Source organism: Opisthocomus hoazin, chromosome 15 (genome assembly GCF_030867145.1).
Source record: "Opisthocomus hoazin isolate bOpiHoa1 chromosome 15, bOpiHoa1.hap1, whole genome shotgun sequence".
NCBI classification, from domain to species: Eukaryota; Metazoa; Chordata; class Aves; order Opisthocomiformes; family Opisthocomidae; genus Opisthocomus; species Opisthocomus hoazin.
In genome coordinates, this window is record NC_134428.1 from 23,292,366 (window position 1) to 23,308,163 (window position 15,798).

The window sequence follows — 15,798 nt, forward strand, 5'->3', positions numbered from 1 at the left end:
ACCCCCGGCCGTTTGCCGCCCGCCAGCACAGCTTAACCCTGCGCTGAGCGCAGCCCCGCTCCCAGCCCTCGGCACCCCGCGTGCCCCGGGGTTTGTTTTGCTGCGGCAGAGCGCGGCGTTAATCATTAATCCGCGTCGCAAACAGATTCAAAAGGCTCTTCTCTCCTTCGCTACCTGTAACTCTGCTTTGTCAACTACCCCTTCCTGCGCCGCGGCTTGGGTAAACGCGCCGGCAGCCCCGGCAGCACGCCAGCGTGCCACGCAGCCCCTGCTCAGCGTTTATTTACCCGGGGTGAAACGGGAAAGGCAAACGCACGTGTGGTCACTTCCCATTCGCGCCGGGGTCCAAACTCTGTCCCCGGTGCCGAACAGCAGCGGCACGCACCCGGCCCGAGGCTCAGCCCGCAGCAGGCTCTGCGGCGCGCTCCGTGCCGGGGCTCGGCAGCCCGCGGCGGAGGGCAGTGATCTGCGGAAGCCCCCAGCCTGTGCCGGGAGCCCGCAGGGTCTCGGCAGGAGCCCAGGCAGGGTTTGGAGACGGGAAGCCCACCCGGGTGACAAACCCGGGGAAGCCTCGCTCGGTTCAGCAGTCTGGTGTCACCGGCGGCTGGAGGCTGGGGGGGCACGCGGGTCAAACGTCCCCCCATGCTTCTCCCACTCTTACGCTCTTCCCTTTGCACCCACTTGGGCCCCTGACGGAGACGGAGTTTGGAGTTGGAGGGGTCTTTGCCTCCTGGCTCAGCGGCGGGGCTGCAGAGGACGGTGCGGTGCAGCCCCCCCAGTGCGGTGCAGCCCCCCCCCGGCAGGCAGCAGACCCCCTGCTCTCGCCGCCGTCCCCCTGCGCTGCGCTGGACATCTGCGAGCCCGGGCTTTTCGCGCGGTTTCTGCTCGGTCAGGGCAGCGGTCGCTCTGCTCCTCTCTCAGCAGAGCCGGGCCGGGAACCTGCCCGAGCGCATCGGACAGAGCCAGGCGCGTGATCGGCGCGGCGGTAAACAAGCCAGGGCAGAGCTGGGTTTAATGCACGCTAATCTGCAGCGACGAGGAGGGGAAACCCATCTTTCCAGCTGTTCTACACCCCCCCTGCCCCACAGCGGCTTTCAAACCACAGGCCAAGTAGTTCTGATCTCCACGCGCAAGACGGACGGCACCGCTCCGACAGACAGACTTGGTTTTGGCCGAAGTGATGCCACGTCACTTCTCCAGGGTTCCTAGGCGCCAGCTCTTCCTTCTCCTCCGCCCATCAGAACATCCGTCATCCACGAGGACGTTGGACCAAATTCCCAGCCGACGAGCCAGGAGAAGTCGCCCACTGCATGGGCTGGAAGCTCACCCGCACCGCGGTGCGCAGCGGCTCCCTCCCCGTCCCCTGCTCGGTCACCAAGGCAGGTGACCCAAAGCCACCCGCCGAGGGCCACCTGCCCAGCCCTGTGAGGTGGGCAGGTGTCCCACAGGATCCCAGCATGGCAGAGGTCGGAAGGCACCTCCGTGGGTCACCCAGCCCAACCCCCTGCCCAAGCAGGGTCACCCAGAGCAGGCTGCACAGCACCGCGGCCAGGCGGGGCTGGAATATCTCCAGAGAAGGAGACTCCACAGCCTCCCTGGGCAGCCTGGGCCAGGGCTCCGTCACCCTCAGAGGGAAGAAGTTCTTCCTCATGTTCAGATGGAGCTTCCTCTGCTTCAGTTTGTGCCCGTTGCCCCTTGTCCTGTTGCTGGGCACCACTGGAAAGAGTCTGGCCCCGTCCTCCTGACCCCCACCCTGCAGATATTTATAAACATTTCTAAGGTCCCCTCTCAGCCTTCTCTTCTCCAGGCTGAACAAGCCCAGCTCCCTCAGCCTCTCCTCGTAGCAGAGATGCTCCAGTCCCCTCCTCATCCTCGTAGCCCTCCGCTGGGCTCTCTCCAGTAGCCCCTCATCTTTCTTGAAGTGGGGAGCCCAGCACTGGACACAGCACTGCAGATGAGGCCTCAGCACCGAGGCTCTTGCCTGCCTGCCTGGCCGACGGCAGCCACAAGAGACGTGCCAAGGATTTACCGGGGAACGAGTTCACCAGCAGCAGCAACGCCACCGCGCACAGCCAGACGCATGTCAAGACACGACGAGCAACGTCCGCTGGGGCCAGGCCTTCTCCTGGCGGGAACACCCGGGGTTCCGTCGCGCAGAGGAAGCCGAGGACTCGCAAAGGCCGTGTTTTGACACCCGACGGGCAGCCAGCCGTACCGGTACCGCGCGGCCCGGCAGCGAAGCGGGGCGAGACAGACAGACGGCGACCACCCTCCGGGTCACACTGGTAGTGTATTTATTGGAGTATCTCACATGCAGGAACCAAAGTAGAGATGATTTCTGGAACAAGTTAAACAATGGCAGATTAACACAGTTGTATCGTCCTTAAGGGAAACACTTCCTACGTGAAATGCAGCAACATCTTAGTGTTGGGTTTCTTTGCTTTTTGTGTGTTTTGTTTCTCTTCACATAGTCAATCTCTTTAAACAGTTACGTCCCCCTTCTCCCCTTACCCCATCCCCGAACAAAAAAATACCCAATATCTTCAGTAAATAAATATTATCCACTTTTATCTGGAAAGCCTACAGCTGTAATATACAGAGAAGCTATTACACAGGTTACATTTGTAGGGTTAAAGACAGCTCATAGTAACATGTACAGAACGAGGAGCTCGTACTCGTAAAAACACAGAGCAGGGGGGGAAGCCTGGCCTAGGTTTGCCACGGGCTAAAGGGAACCAGCGCCGGAGCTCGGCGCGGCTCGCCAGCCGGCCCTCGGTGAAACGCTGCCTCGCCTCTCTCGGGGACAGAGGAGCGACCCGGGGCGGGAGGCTGGGGCTGGCAGCCTGGGGACAGGACGGGGGGAAGGTGCTGCGTGGGTGGCAGCAACCCCTCCGGGCGCCCGGCAAGGGGGCTGCTGCCTCCCCTCCTCTGCCGGCAGGCAAGGGCGGGTGGGTGCCCCCAGCAGCTGAAGGGTTACCTCCGAGGCGGCTATAAATCCACTCACTGATTGCCTGCTTTGTTATTTCCATAAAAATAACTGTCCTGAGCTGGTTTTTTCCAGGGTAGGCTCCGCGAGCCTTGCGGTTGGCGTTCAGGAGGTAAACAACGACCGAGCTGGACGAGGCTGGCCTGGGGACGGAGGCTCCACGCTCCCGCTTCACGGGACCCCCAGCCACCTGACCGCTCATCAGATGGAAAAAGGCTGCTGGAAGGTGTTTGCCCTCCTGGTCTGCGTGTCCTGTCCCCGCGGGTGAAAGCAGGAGAGCGCCGAATGGAGAGGCGCAGGAATGGGCTGCGGTGGCCGGGGGAGCGTGGGCCCAGGTCCGGCGGCTGCTTACGGAGGGGTCCATCGCCCCCAGGTCTGAAACCACCGCCCGGATCTGTTCTTCCACCACTGGAGGGAAACAGCTCGCCACCACAGCCAGCTCTGCAGAGTCCTCCATTTAAAAGCGGAAACGGCCAACGTATCCCAGAAAACCAAAGAAGCCGAACAAAGTCAAACCACTACTAAAACCCTTCTTCAGCTTGGAGGTGTAAAACCAGCCCTGGAATGGTCAGCACATCTCAGGCTGCGGTAACCGGGAGGGGAAAGGTACGTTGGGAGGCTACGCGAGGCTCCCAGTAGGGACCAGTCCCCGCTTTTATGCTGTTCCCTTTAAGAGACACCACGCTACGCTTCTATGAGCAATTCTCCTATGAGCCTTTCCTACATACTCAACACCCTAAATGTCTGTACAGCACATTGTTATCTATTACACCTGCCAAAGATGCAGCTGAAATCTACACACAACGATAAAAAAACCCAAGAGGACGTATTTAAATAGAAACCATTCATTTCTTACATCTCAGCACATGAAGGGTTAACAGAAAAGGTTAAAAAACACAACTGGAAAGAAAATACATTGACAAAATAAATATTTTAACCTGGAATAGAGTACGATTAGAACTTATAAAGGACCTCAATAATAATTTAGTGTCATCGAGTGTCAAGCTGTGATTCCTCATATGCCTAGAAAGCGTCGGGATGTGATTTCTTACGGAAAGTGGATCGGGCGGCAGCTCCATCCCTCCTCTCGCAAGCGTCGGAGCCACGCACGTCCCCTGGCCCACTCGCGCAGAGGAAGCACTCGGAGTGAAAGCGAAGGAAGAATAAATCAAGAGGTGGGTCTTCTGAAGCGAAAAAAACCCCTTCCCTTTCCCCCACACAGTTCCCACCGCTCCGGTTTTCTGCAGACCACAGGAGGACGGGGAAGATGAGAGATCCTGATACAGGACATTTGGGAAGCTCTAGCACGGCTCTTACATCTGTCAAAGCAGGTTTGGGCTAAACCACTCGTTCTGCCGCACGCTCCGTCCCCTTCGGAGCATCCTGCCAGGAGAGCCAGGGCTGGCGGATCCGGGCTCCAAACTTAACTCACGGCAGGGGCTGTGTGTTTTACCAGCCCCCCTCAAGGGTCCCACCAAAAGCCCCAGGCTGAGTGCAGACCTCCCACAAAAGGCATCGCCCGAGCGTTGCCCTGCTTCCAGCAAAGCCACGGCTCGTGCCGACAGCGCCTGCCGCCCCAGCACGCGGTGCGGTGAGGTCAGCGGGGACCACGGAGCGCCGGAGGCTGCAAGCACAGAAGAGAATCCCTCGAGCTGTGCCAACACACGCCGCTCAGCTCCCCTCCGCCCCAGCCTTCTCGTTCCATCTCTTTTCTTCCCTGGCCAGAGTCACCAACAGCTCTGCAAGATCCTCCGGAAAGGGACCAGATTCTCTCTAAAGTGAAGTCCCAGGAGAGGTTTAGCACGATAGAAAGCAGAAGGGTTAACAGAGCCCCCCCCTCCCCTTTTTTGCTTAGGGGTGGGGGAAGAAGGGCCAGCGAATCTGCAGCAGTGGGACTCTGCAGGGAGGCTGGGTGACAGCACTGGTGAAATCCTTGCCACTCAGCAGCATTTGACAATGTCCCCACGCTTGAGCAATGCGATTATCTCCCCCGGCTTGGCAGGGAAGCTGGATTAACATGCTTAGAATCACCTGATGTGGCCATTTACAGGGTCAATGTGTTTCAAGGATTTAGAAGAGAAAATACACACTTAAAACACCCACGGAGCTTTCTGCATTGACAGGAATACCAACAATTCCTTCTGTGCTGGCAAGGCTGCTCAGGCAATCACCAGACTGTCTGAAATCAAATCAGCGTCGTAACAGAAGTTTCCTCGGGTTTCTGGGAGCTGGTGGCCATGTCTGACGTGTCGCAGCAAGGCAAGGTCTGGAGGGAGCTGGCAGCGGGGTGTTCTGGCAGCCAGTATCCGAGCATTGGGCTCACCTTGTGCTAAACAGTGAGGGCAGCAGGCGAGGGCAGCAGTGCACTCAAGGTAGACCGTCCTGGCACTTTCCATTTGCCACAGAGAAGATGAAATGGAGAGAAGCCCTCTGCAGACCCAGAGAGCAGGGCTTCAACTGGGGAGAGGGCCAGCAAGCGGAGAGAAGAGGCAGCTTGAGCCCCAAGCTATCTCCACCCTTACACCGGTTTTCCTCGTCCACTTGCAAGCCATGCTACTTTCCGCACAGCGCAGAGCTGACAGGAGCAGCGACGAGGTGCCAAGTCAGCGCTGGGCCCAGCGACACACGGAGGGATCCTGGAAGAGGATGCAGGCAGAGCAGGACAGAGGAGAGGATGAGCAGGGACAGCACAGAGCGACATCTGACCTGGGACAGCCCGGAAATCCTGCACCAAACGATGCTTCCCTCTGAAAATTAATGCGACCGCTCTCAAAGACCATCAGTGCTGCGATCGGGCCATTTGGCAAAAGGTTTTGTGTGTCACAACCCACCAAAGCGCAGCGTACATGCTACGAGCTGAAATAACTATGCTCAGATAAAAGCTTCTATCGCTTTCACATCAGCTGTTTACAGCACAGCTTCTTGGTCTAGAGCAACTTCTGAGAGAGCTCGACACGCATCAGCATCCCGTCAGCTCAGGCACGCCAAGTCAGAACAAAGTGGCTGGTTGCCCAAGATGAGGAGTGCCCCAGGGAAGAGGGGCTGGAGCGCTGCTGAACGGAGCGCTGCCTGCACTGGGCTTCATCTGAGAAAGTGCCTCTCTGTCACGACAGGAGATTCTCCCCACCACGCAGCGTTCAGCTCCCTCTTTGATCCTGCCATCTCGCGCCGCTGGCTTCCTCCCAAGGAACATGCCGGGGGACGCAGCGATGGCTGGAGCTGCCTGCTCCCGCTCCGCTTGTCAGCCCAGCAAGGCGGGTGCGCCCGCTGGAATCCCTTCTGGCAGCTCCAGCAAGAGCGGCACGCTCGGCCATGCCTCCGGCAAGCCAGGGAATACACTTGTTTGCACAGACAGGAGGGAGACTGCAGCCCCGTAGGAGCTGGGAGTTAATAACGGGGCAGAGGTATCAAAGGCCACTCCAAAAATTACAGATAGCACAGCAGCAATCATCCAACCCTTTCTTAGGGCCACACCTAGAAGGAAATGAGGAGTTTCACCTCCAGGACAGCCAGGCATGGCTACTCCCTCCACGGGTAACCAGCTCCCTCGGCATTCTCGCACGAGCCCCTGTGAGGCTCGCCTCTTTTTCTCATACCTGCCACCAAGAACCAGCACTTCTATCCCACCAGGCATGGCAGGGAATCCAGGAACCTCAGCTCACACCCAGTCCGTGAGCAAGTCCCATCCATCTGCATGGGTGTTATTTACAGCAGCTGAGACAAACGCAGAGCTCTACAGTCACTGAAGAAGGAATCCAAGGTAAGGAAAAAATAACCTCGCTATTTTAAAAGGCAAACACACTAGAAAAAATCCTCCTGTGAGAATGCTCTCCCAAAGAGCAAACTGCTTCATGCGCTAACGTTACAGCATCCATTTAGCTCAGCGTTTCTCATCCTTGTCAGCTGCCAGAGCTACTGGACATGGCCAACAGACTTGCTTTCAAATTAGAGCAAGCCCAGATAAAACACAAGGAAAAAAATACCCTGTGAGATTTAGAATACGAAATGCCGCACAAAGTGGGGAAAAGCGACCACCATATGGTACCGGGAGATGTGCGAGTGGGAGAGTAAAGGATTTTAACTTGTGAAGCACATGTTGAAAGGGGAACAGTTGTTCCTTGCTGTCGAATCCGACACGAAAGCCAATGCATTAACATTTTATCTAAAAATAAAGACACACTCCTCCTGAACATTCCAGCTCAGTCAATTACACGCTGATCGACAGAGCAGCCTACTTGGCAGGACCTGCCTACAGAAGAGGATGATCCCTACACCGACTGAAGGGCAAGGCTGCTCTCTCCCCTCTGGGCTTTTGTTTCGACACAGTGTGACGTACTCATGCATTCTACAGGGGTTTTCAGCATCAAGAGCTGGTTTTGTGCAGCTGGGATAGGAAGGAGGGGATGAAGCGAGTGCTGGAGAATCATGGTCTGGCAGGAATAGTGTTGGACTTAAATAGAAAGAGTCAGCTGGTGGGGGTGGATTGTTTGGGGAGGCGGGGAGGGAGAAGCAATCTATGAAACCGGGGGGAAAGGGGACGTTGTTAGCCAAGTGCTGCGAGAGGACGAAGTGGCCGTACAGCGACGTTCGCCTGCAGAGCACAGGGGTGGGAGGGCGGCTAAGGGCGATCTTCACAGTGCAAAGAGGGCGTCCTCCGAGCGCTCTTGCTTTTTCCTGCTGGAAGGATTTGTCGGAGGGGTGGGGGCTTCCAGGGGAGGGGATGGCAGATTGGGAACCATCTCCGCCGCTTTGGCTCGCTCTTCTAAAAATTTGTCAAACTCTGCAATGCAAAAAAAGAAAGAAGACAGGTAAGAAGGGGGGCTGTACGTATAGCCCCGGGGACAGAGGTTAGCAGGGTCTGAAATTCCAGCGCCTGGTGTCCTGTCGGGCCGTGGTTGCAGGCACACGTGCTTCCACGGCCTGAACTCCCCAGGAAAGGGTACAGACATCCCTCGAGACACCCTAGCTCAGGCAGCAGAGGGAATCAAACCCACGCGACGCCACCGGCTGTGACAGAAGCAGGGAAACATCATTCCAAAGCGCTGAGCAGCTCGGGGACACATTCCTGCTGGCACAAACACAGTGCACAGCCAAGGAAGACGGCTGGAAAGCACCTACAGCCGGGAGGGCTCCTCACACCATAAATATGAGTTTTTTGCTCTGAAATGCTCTCCTCCTGCCTTTCCCAGTGCAGAAGCATCTGCTGGGGAACATCAGGCTGGGAGAAGGCAGCATCTCAGCAGGGATCAAAGCAGAGCATTCAGTCCGCGCACCAACCTGAGAACGGCGCGCAGCCACAGGCATCTCTGCTTACCTTCACTGGTCACTCCTTCTTCCAGTTCGTCTCCTTTCTGCAATCGGAACAAAAAGGTGTGTGAACACACAGGCAGCGCTTCGCCTTCGCTATTACCCTCTACACACACTTCATGCAACTAGACAGTTTCCACCACTTGTTTCCACACGGTAACTATCTGAGCAGGGCGAGCGGGGGAAACCGCACGGCTCCCACATCAGGAGGCTGACGGTGACTGCCATTTCACTGAGCTGCAGAGCCACAGGATGAGAGCTAGAGATGCTTCTGAAGATGGCTGGTGGACAGCTAAACTTTCCCCATTGGATCTGAACGGCAGTCCAGCACTGTTCCCACTTCAGACAGTAGGCCTGGTGAAAAACTGAGCTGCATGAGTCACACAGACGCTGTAGAAGATGCCATCTTTTCTGTCACACACTCCTTTAAAAAGTCAGGACTGCGGTTTGCATTGTGTCTTGCAAAATGCTCTTTTAGCTGACAAAGGACACACGCTGCAAAACAGTTTGGGGCCAATGTTCCTCCTGCGGGAGTTCAGTTTAGATTTCGTACAAAAATACAGCAGCTTTCCTGGCGTCCACGCTGCTCAAAGACACGGCCAGGGCGGGCTGGATGGAGGATGCTGACGGGCGGTTAGCGTCTGTCCATGAGATACAATGGCCGGGATGCCAGGAGGTCAGCGCGTTTCTACCAGCTCTGTGCATTTCAACATGCGAATTTCCAACGGTGCTTTAGCAAGGAAATTAAAAGTCCAAGGATGCAGCATCCTTGTCAGTCTACCAGGATGTTAAAGATGAATGAAAATGCTACCTGAAAACCTCATGTTGAACCTGCTTTGAAAAAGAAAAGTATTTATCCATACTCTGGTTGCTCTGCCAGGAGAGTGGGAACGTACTGATTGGCCTCACAAAGGTGTTCAATGCCCGAGAACTAAAAGCCACCCAGCACCTACTAGCTTTCTACTGCACAGAGGTTTCCAAAAGTACACACAGCAGCCACCGCTTCACATGCAGAGGTACTGCTTGTTCCAGTGTACCCCAAAAAGGGTAGGGAATTAAATAACAATCAGCTAACCTAATCTGTAACTTCCTCAGCTGGCAAGCAGAGAACTGAAATGAGTCATTAACAGAAAAAAAAGGGAGGCCGAACCCAGAGTGAAAAATGAAAATCCAGTCCAAACTTTCTCCGAGGGCATCTCTACGCTGCACCCACACACAGCCAGGATGGGGACCCAGGCACCCGGGAGAAGGGAAGCCGGGAGAAAGTCACGGCCGCAGCGCGTGCGATCCCCGGGCTTGTTCAGGCATTCACATGGCATTTCTCTGCTTTGCTCTTTTTGAGCAGGACTATCTAGGGGATGACAGATGCACAGAGCTACTTCGATATCTCTCCATCAGATTTTCACTCCTGCTAAATTAATTTAACTGGCAAAGACAAAAGCTTATTGTTTTAGCAGAGTCGACATGCCACGTTCGCTGTATTTCTTTAACAAAACGAGGCCAAAAATCAAATTTGAAAATGACTGCCTGTACCAAGGTCTGAAAAAGCCACCTGCAGCTTAAAACCAGTGACATTTCAAAGACAGCCAGTCAGTCTGCCAGACTCGAACGCTGCGACTCAGAATCTGTTTGGGCACCTCAGGCGGCTTTGGAGAGCAGGAGCGTTTTCTTGCTTTCAGTAGAGTCAGCTCTGCTGGTGCCGGAGCGGAAGGCTGACATGCCGGAGCGTGCCTGCAGCACTGCTGCCAGAGCCGGGGAGCGGAGCCTGAACCCCGCAGCTCCCAGCTAGGAGCCCAGCAGGCAACAGCAAGGGGCTGGGCGAGACCTTAAGTAGGAGGCAGTTATCTAGGGACGGTAACTGAAGCTGGAAGAATGGAAGCAGACGATTCTTAGGGACACGGTGACCGCAAGGAAACAGTTCAGTTCATTAAAACCAGGTTGAAAACAAACAATCTGAAACACAACCCACCGCTCGTCCCCAAAATGCACTTGGTTAATTTGAGTCAGATGCTTACATTTAAAAAAGGACTGGAATAAATGCGTACTAGCTGTACCACTGCTCAAACCAAACGTGTACCGGTACAGCAAAACAAACGCCAGGACGAAGGAAAAGCTACTTTTAGTTCTGTCTTTTGTTTGTTTGTTTAATAATTACCAGACAATAATCATTGAAGAGAAACTTCAAGTTATAAACATTGAAGAGAGACTGTTATAAACTTTTATTATTACTGTTATGAAACACGTCAAGATTGCTTGCCAATTTCACCAAGACATCTCGACTTGAGGGAATCTCAGCCCTGATCCAGCATCTCTTAAAAGCGTGCCTCAGCGTGAGCACGTACCTCGATCCCGTCAAAGCTAGTGCAGCCTTAAACACGTGCTTTAGGTCCGGTGGAGAACACAGGGGAACTTCAGCACATGTTTAAATGCTCTCCTATACGGGGACTGGAAACAGGATTTCTGGAACACGTGCTGTGCCGTGATGTTCACACGGAGAAGTGAAAATAAAACAACTCCGAAGAAAACGTTTCGAGTGAATTGCTGAACACCACCCTATCTCCTCCTGCTTAGATGTTCCTCTGAAAGGGGAGTCAGCTATGTGATTTGGAAGTGTCACTGCCTCCCGTTACAAGAAGCACCAGTAACTCAGCAATGCATTGAAAGTTATCCGTACGAGTGCTATCGCCCATGTGAAAAATGAAAATATAAAGAGTCTCACCAAGTCGGTACTGAGCCACTCCTCAATGTCATCCATGACAGAGGACTGTGCAACAGGGATCTAGGGAGTGCAGCGAGAGAACAGCAAGGCAGGCAAAAACCAAAACACATCCACAATCATGGCCACAGAGCGATGGAAAACGCCAGAAATAAGATTAAAAACAAAACAAAAACAAAGATGTAAGATGTGCTGGAAAAAAAAAAAGGCAACAAAATATAAATGGCATTTCAAATAAAGAAACACTTGGAAAGGAAATTATGAACAACAAGGCTAAAAAAAAACCAAGAGAAAGATTATGGGGAATGACGTGACTTGATGCCAGCGTAAGACGGGCAACTTCTCGACCACATATTAAAACCATCAAGATGGACTGATGATTCTAATCTTGATCGTGAAAAGCTTTTAAGGGTAGAATACTGGATATCAGTTAGGTTTTGAAATGTTAAATTTACACCTTTTATTTTTTAAACTGAGTATTAGCCACAGGGAAAGGTTAGCAGAAAGTCTTCAGGCAACACTCCTACGAAAACAATTTGATTTCCTCCGCAGGTGGAGGCAGTCAGAGCCCAGGGTACACAGCCCTGTTCCCTTCCAGATCCTCCTCCCACCACACCACCCAGCCTTGGCAAGCCTCGGCACACCAGTTTAAAGCAAAACGGTCCCAGCTCCCCGTCCCTGCTCCTCTGCCAAGGGTGACCCTCTCGCACCCAACGTGTGCCAGTGCAAAGCGCGGAGTCTTGCAGATGAAGGTGAGGAGGAGGAGGATGGGGCAGCAGCTCCTGGCGCGGGGCAGAGGAGGAGAGCACAGCTCTCGGCTCCTGCTCCAGCGAGGTTCGCCGGAGCTTGCCCGTCAGGCCTCCGCGGACGGTTTAACGAAAAGGTGGGGAAGCTTTGCCGCCCCTCCTGCGATAAAACCGCTCCCGTTACGCTGCGCAGTTGCGACAGGCAGCGCGGACGCAGTGTGCGCAGCCATTTCGCAAAGCGCTACAGGCAACTGGGTGAGCGAAGGGAAATTACTGTGCATTAGGTGTAGAGTGTCCTGACTTGGCTCCACCACTTCAACACAACAGAGGGCTGCGGAAGGAAACAGGAAAACACCACAATAGATCCAGTCACGACAACCTGAAACCCACTTGGAAAGCAACGTCGGACACGCAGGTTCCAGGCCAGAGCACGGCAGCCGAGCAGCAGGGCTGGCAGCCAAGAGACCTCGCCGTGCTGGAGAGGCTCTCCCAGGGGGACAAGGCGTCAGGGGTTGTCTACAGCTCTGCTGGAAACCTCTCATGGGAAGAAGAACTGAAAGAGGCTCTGCAGATGAACTCACTGCAGATGAACTCACTGAGAGATGTAGTTTTCTCAGGGACTTCTAGCCGAGGAAGATGGGCAGACGCTGGATTAAAGAGGCAGCAGCACAGGCTGATGTTGTTTAGCTGAGCTCCTCAAGGACTTTTTCTTCTAATGTAGTGGCCCTTTGCACTGAGGAGGTCAGCTAAGCCCTTGCTTGAGGTGAGGTCTGCTAAGGTGGGTTAGTTGTGTCAAAGGACTGGAAATCCAGGGCTCAGTCCAAAGCCCTTCCCACCAAGAGAGGCACCAGGAAGACGGCTTGGCTCCGACTCTGCAGGTTGATGGGCAAAGCGCTTATGTCAGATCCAAGGAGGGTCAGAGGTGCAAGATGCCATTTTGCTTTTGGCTAATACATGAAGATCCCAAGCAGAAAATAAGTTCCTGCAGCTTCCTTTGGAATGGGTTCGGTCCAGGACTAATTGCCCCTTTTTAACTTGCAGTGGAGAGCTGAATCATGCACGTGCAACCCTACCGCGGTGTGCTGAAGCTGCTGCGAGCTGGCCCAGATGGCCATTAACGAGAGGAGGGCTCTGCAGACATCTCCCAACACGTTCCTTACCAAGAACAAGTTGCATCTCGTAGAACGGGCTTGTTAGTTTAACAGCTTTGGAAAATACTGGCTTCAGATATACAGAGTGATTAATTTATTCAGCCTACAGCAACCTAAAACCCACTGCAGAAGTTTCTCTGCTGTCTCTATCCTGTGTTGCTTAACGCCGCGCACAGTAAGTAACGCTTTGGAAGGTGCAGCCTTCAGAGCTCTTGGCTAGTTTGCAGCTCAGAAAGGTCCTTACATTTCTTTAAGCACAAGAGAATCTGTATGGAGAGGAGGAGGAGGAGGAGAACAGCAGCGTTTTTTGCTGTTCTGTGACTAAAGTAAGAGCAGCTGTTGTAACAAGCGTGGTGGTACTGTGGTCCCTATGCCAGGAGGAGCAGCAAATCAAATCTTGGTTATCCTGAAAACGCAGCAGATGACTGAGTGAGGAATGGGTTCCCAAGAATCGCAGGACCCTTGAGTTAGCGGGAGTCCTCGAAGAGCAGCTCAGTGGTATAGCAGCCTGCGCTGTTGTGTTTTGCAAGACTTTTATAGGAAAAAAAAAAAGGAAAGAAAGAAATTCTACTTTCAGACAGACCTACTTTCTATAACAAACAAAAGCTCAGAAGGGCAAGAGCACTTCCCGCAGGTCATATATAAGCAGAGAGCGCTGCAAGATAAACACTGGAGCATGTCAGCCGTTTGCGGCTCAGCACTGACCTTTCACAAAGCTTCCCTCGTCTTCCAGCACACTTAGAGCAGAGCCAAGGGTTTGAATCTATTGCTCCTTTCACGCTCCAACTTCCAATTTACTTCCCTCAGACTCTGAGCCCCACTTTCCCCAGAAAACATGGGTTAAACGTATCAGATTTAATTTGTTCAAGAATAAAGGGAGGTGGGGGGTGGAACTCTTAAGAGTAACTGGAAGTTTTAAAATATTTTAACTGCAACATGGTACCATTTATATTTGATTTGAAACTGACCACACACAGAAGTTCACTTGCTGCCAGTCAGTTGGGCATTTGGCAAGGCTCCCCCGTCCAGAAGCCCTAAGCTGAAGAACCGGGAGGGGGGTTTTGTTAAAACTAATCCCCTAAAACACAACAGAAGCAATTTAAAAATAAATTAGCTAGTTTACACATTAAAAAAGACAACAGTCTCTGGGAACAAATAGCAGTGGCAGCCGCCGACTACACGGAAATCGCTCCAGAATGGGATACCGACTTGTTAATACGTTGGTTATGCAAACACACACGGTCTAGAGGAGCTCTCAGTCTTGGCAAGACGGCTCCCTAGATAGTCGGTGTTGGCTGCAAGAGCTGTTTTTATGACGATATTGTGATTTCTTTTTTAAAAGTCTATACTCAAAGTAAATGGAAATCAAGTCACAAAATATTTTTGCGTACTTTAAGTAACTGGCTTTAATTAAAAGTCGGGCTTATTGTTCAAATTCCTTTTTTATTTAGTCTTTGGAAAATCCTGCAAATGGGATCATCTCAACAGTCCTGAAAGGGAAATGGAAAAGGAGGTCTGGGAGAACAGAAACGAGCGTTCAATCCCACAAAGCCCACAGGAATCTGGAATTCAAGTTCATACTTATCGAAGTTGAATTGTGTTGGTGTTCTCACTAGCAATCAAAAACCAATACATTTCCTCAGAAGTCATAAAATCCAATATTCTACCCTTAAAAAGACAGTTTGAGGTTATTATTATCACATTTTATTTCTATTAAAAATGATCCCACTGGAAAAGAAGCAGGTATGAAATGACAATTCGGGTCTCTAGGTGAGCTCATTAGTGTTCTTAAAATGTTTAACAAGGTTCATGCTAATTGTTGCTAGACTACTGCCTGGTAGTAGCTTAGTTAATTCCACTTCTTTCTAGGTGTTTAACAAAGCTGACGCCAGTACTTGGTTAGCTGCTATTCATTTCCCCCCTGTTAGTCAGCAGTAGTAAAGAAAGGTCTGTCCTTCCTACGGCAGCAGAACTAGAGCACTAAGATGCTCACTAGCAGTCTACTCCAGCTTACTACTACAGGCTTACCACCTATTTAAAGCTGCTGGATCTTGAAATAGCTGCCTGGCCTCAATATTAGAACACGTCTGACTTTACGTGTAAGGATTTAATTAGCTATTTGATTACTTGCAACTGCGTTTACACATCACATAGCTGGGGAAGGCAAGAGCTCGGGTGCAGTGCGTTCCCCAAGACAGCCTGTTGTGCCTGTACAACCACCAGCCGATCTGGGTCTGATAGGCACGCCCAGACAGCAAAAGCCTTCGTTCACGTGGGGTATCACACTGTCCTCGCAGAGTGCTCTGTAAAATGCCACGGCTGGGCAGGTAATGAAACCCACACGGTCTCCAGAGCAAGGGAACACAACCGCTCACCTTCAAAAGGGAGATGGGTCCCACCACACAGAAGAAACGAGATCTTCACACCTCTGTTTCTCAGTTAGTCCACAATCCAAGCACATCAGTCTCCAAGATGACGTATTTCAACAGTCTTATGTTACCCAAGCCATTTCCACATCTTAGACCCTATCTCCCTATGGAAGGCATATGTAGCGGCATCCCACTTTGTTACTAATTAACAACATCTCAGTGAAGGTTTCATTTAATCTTTACTACAGAGAGGAATCTCCTCTCTAGCCAGGCACGCTGCTGGTGGTCAGGACACAATGCTCAAAGCTGTTCATATCACTTTCTGTGAATTCTGGTTCAGTTTCATTCTTCCCCTGCCACTGTCCCAAACAACGTCTGTCCTGACGCAGCGGCTTAAGCAACACCTGCTTCTCCCTTTCGTAACAAATATCCATTTGGCATGTGAGTGGGGTGACAGATTATTCTAACAAATTAAGATAGTCATGCAAATCTCAATAGCTACCCAAACTCACGAGAAGGGAAC

The 15,798-nt window shown here is 52.6% G+C and overlaps 1 protein-coding gene across 6 annotated transcripts in view; it reads right to left on the reverse strand.

Moving 5' to 3' along the window:
* Positions 1–2,542: 2,542 nt before the first annotated feature.
* The window catches only part of TOM1L2 (target of myb1 like 2 membrane trafficking protein), a 58,959-nt gene continuing 45,703 nt past the window's right edge, over positions 2,543–15,798 (reverse strand). For 4 of the 6 annotated variants that reach the window (XM_075436043.1, XM_075436041.1, XM_075436042.1 and 1 more), the window contains 3 exons: positions 11,013–11,072; positions 8,301–8,337; positions 2,543–7,766 (listed from right to left, as the gene is read on the reverse strand). In XM_075436043.1, the coding sequence (XP_075292158.1) occupies positions 7,618–7,766; positions 8,301–8,337; positions 11,013–11,072 (246 nt within the window). In that variant the 3' untranslated portion in view covers positions 2,543–7,617. The remainder of the gene's footprint in view (positions 7,767–8,300; positions 8,338–11,012; positions 11,073–15,798) is intronic. The other 2 variants (XM_075436045.1, XM_075436044.1) reach the window with 1 other exon arrangement.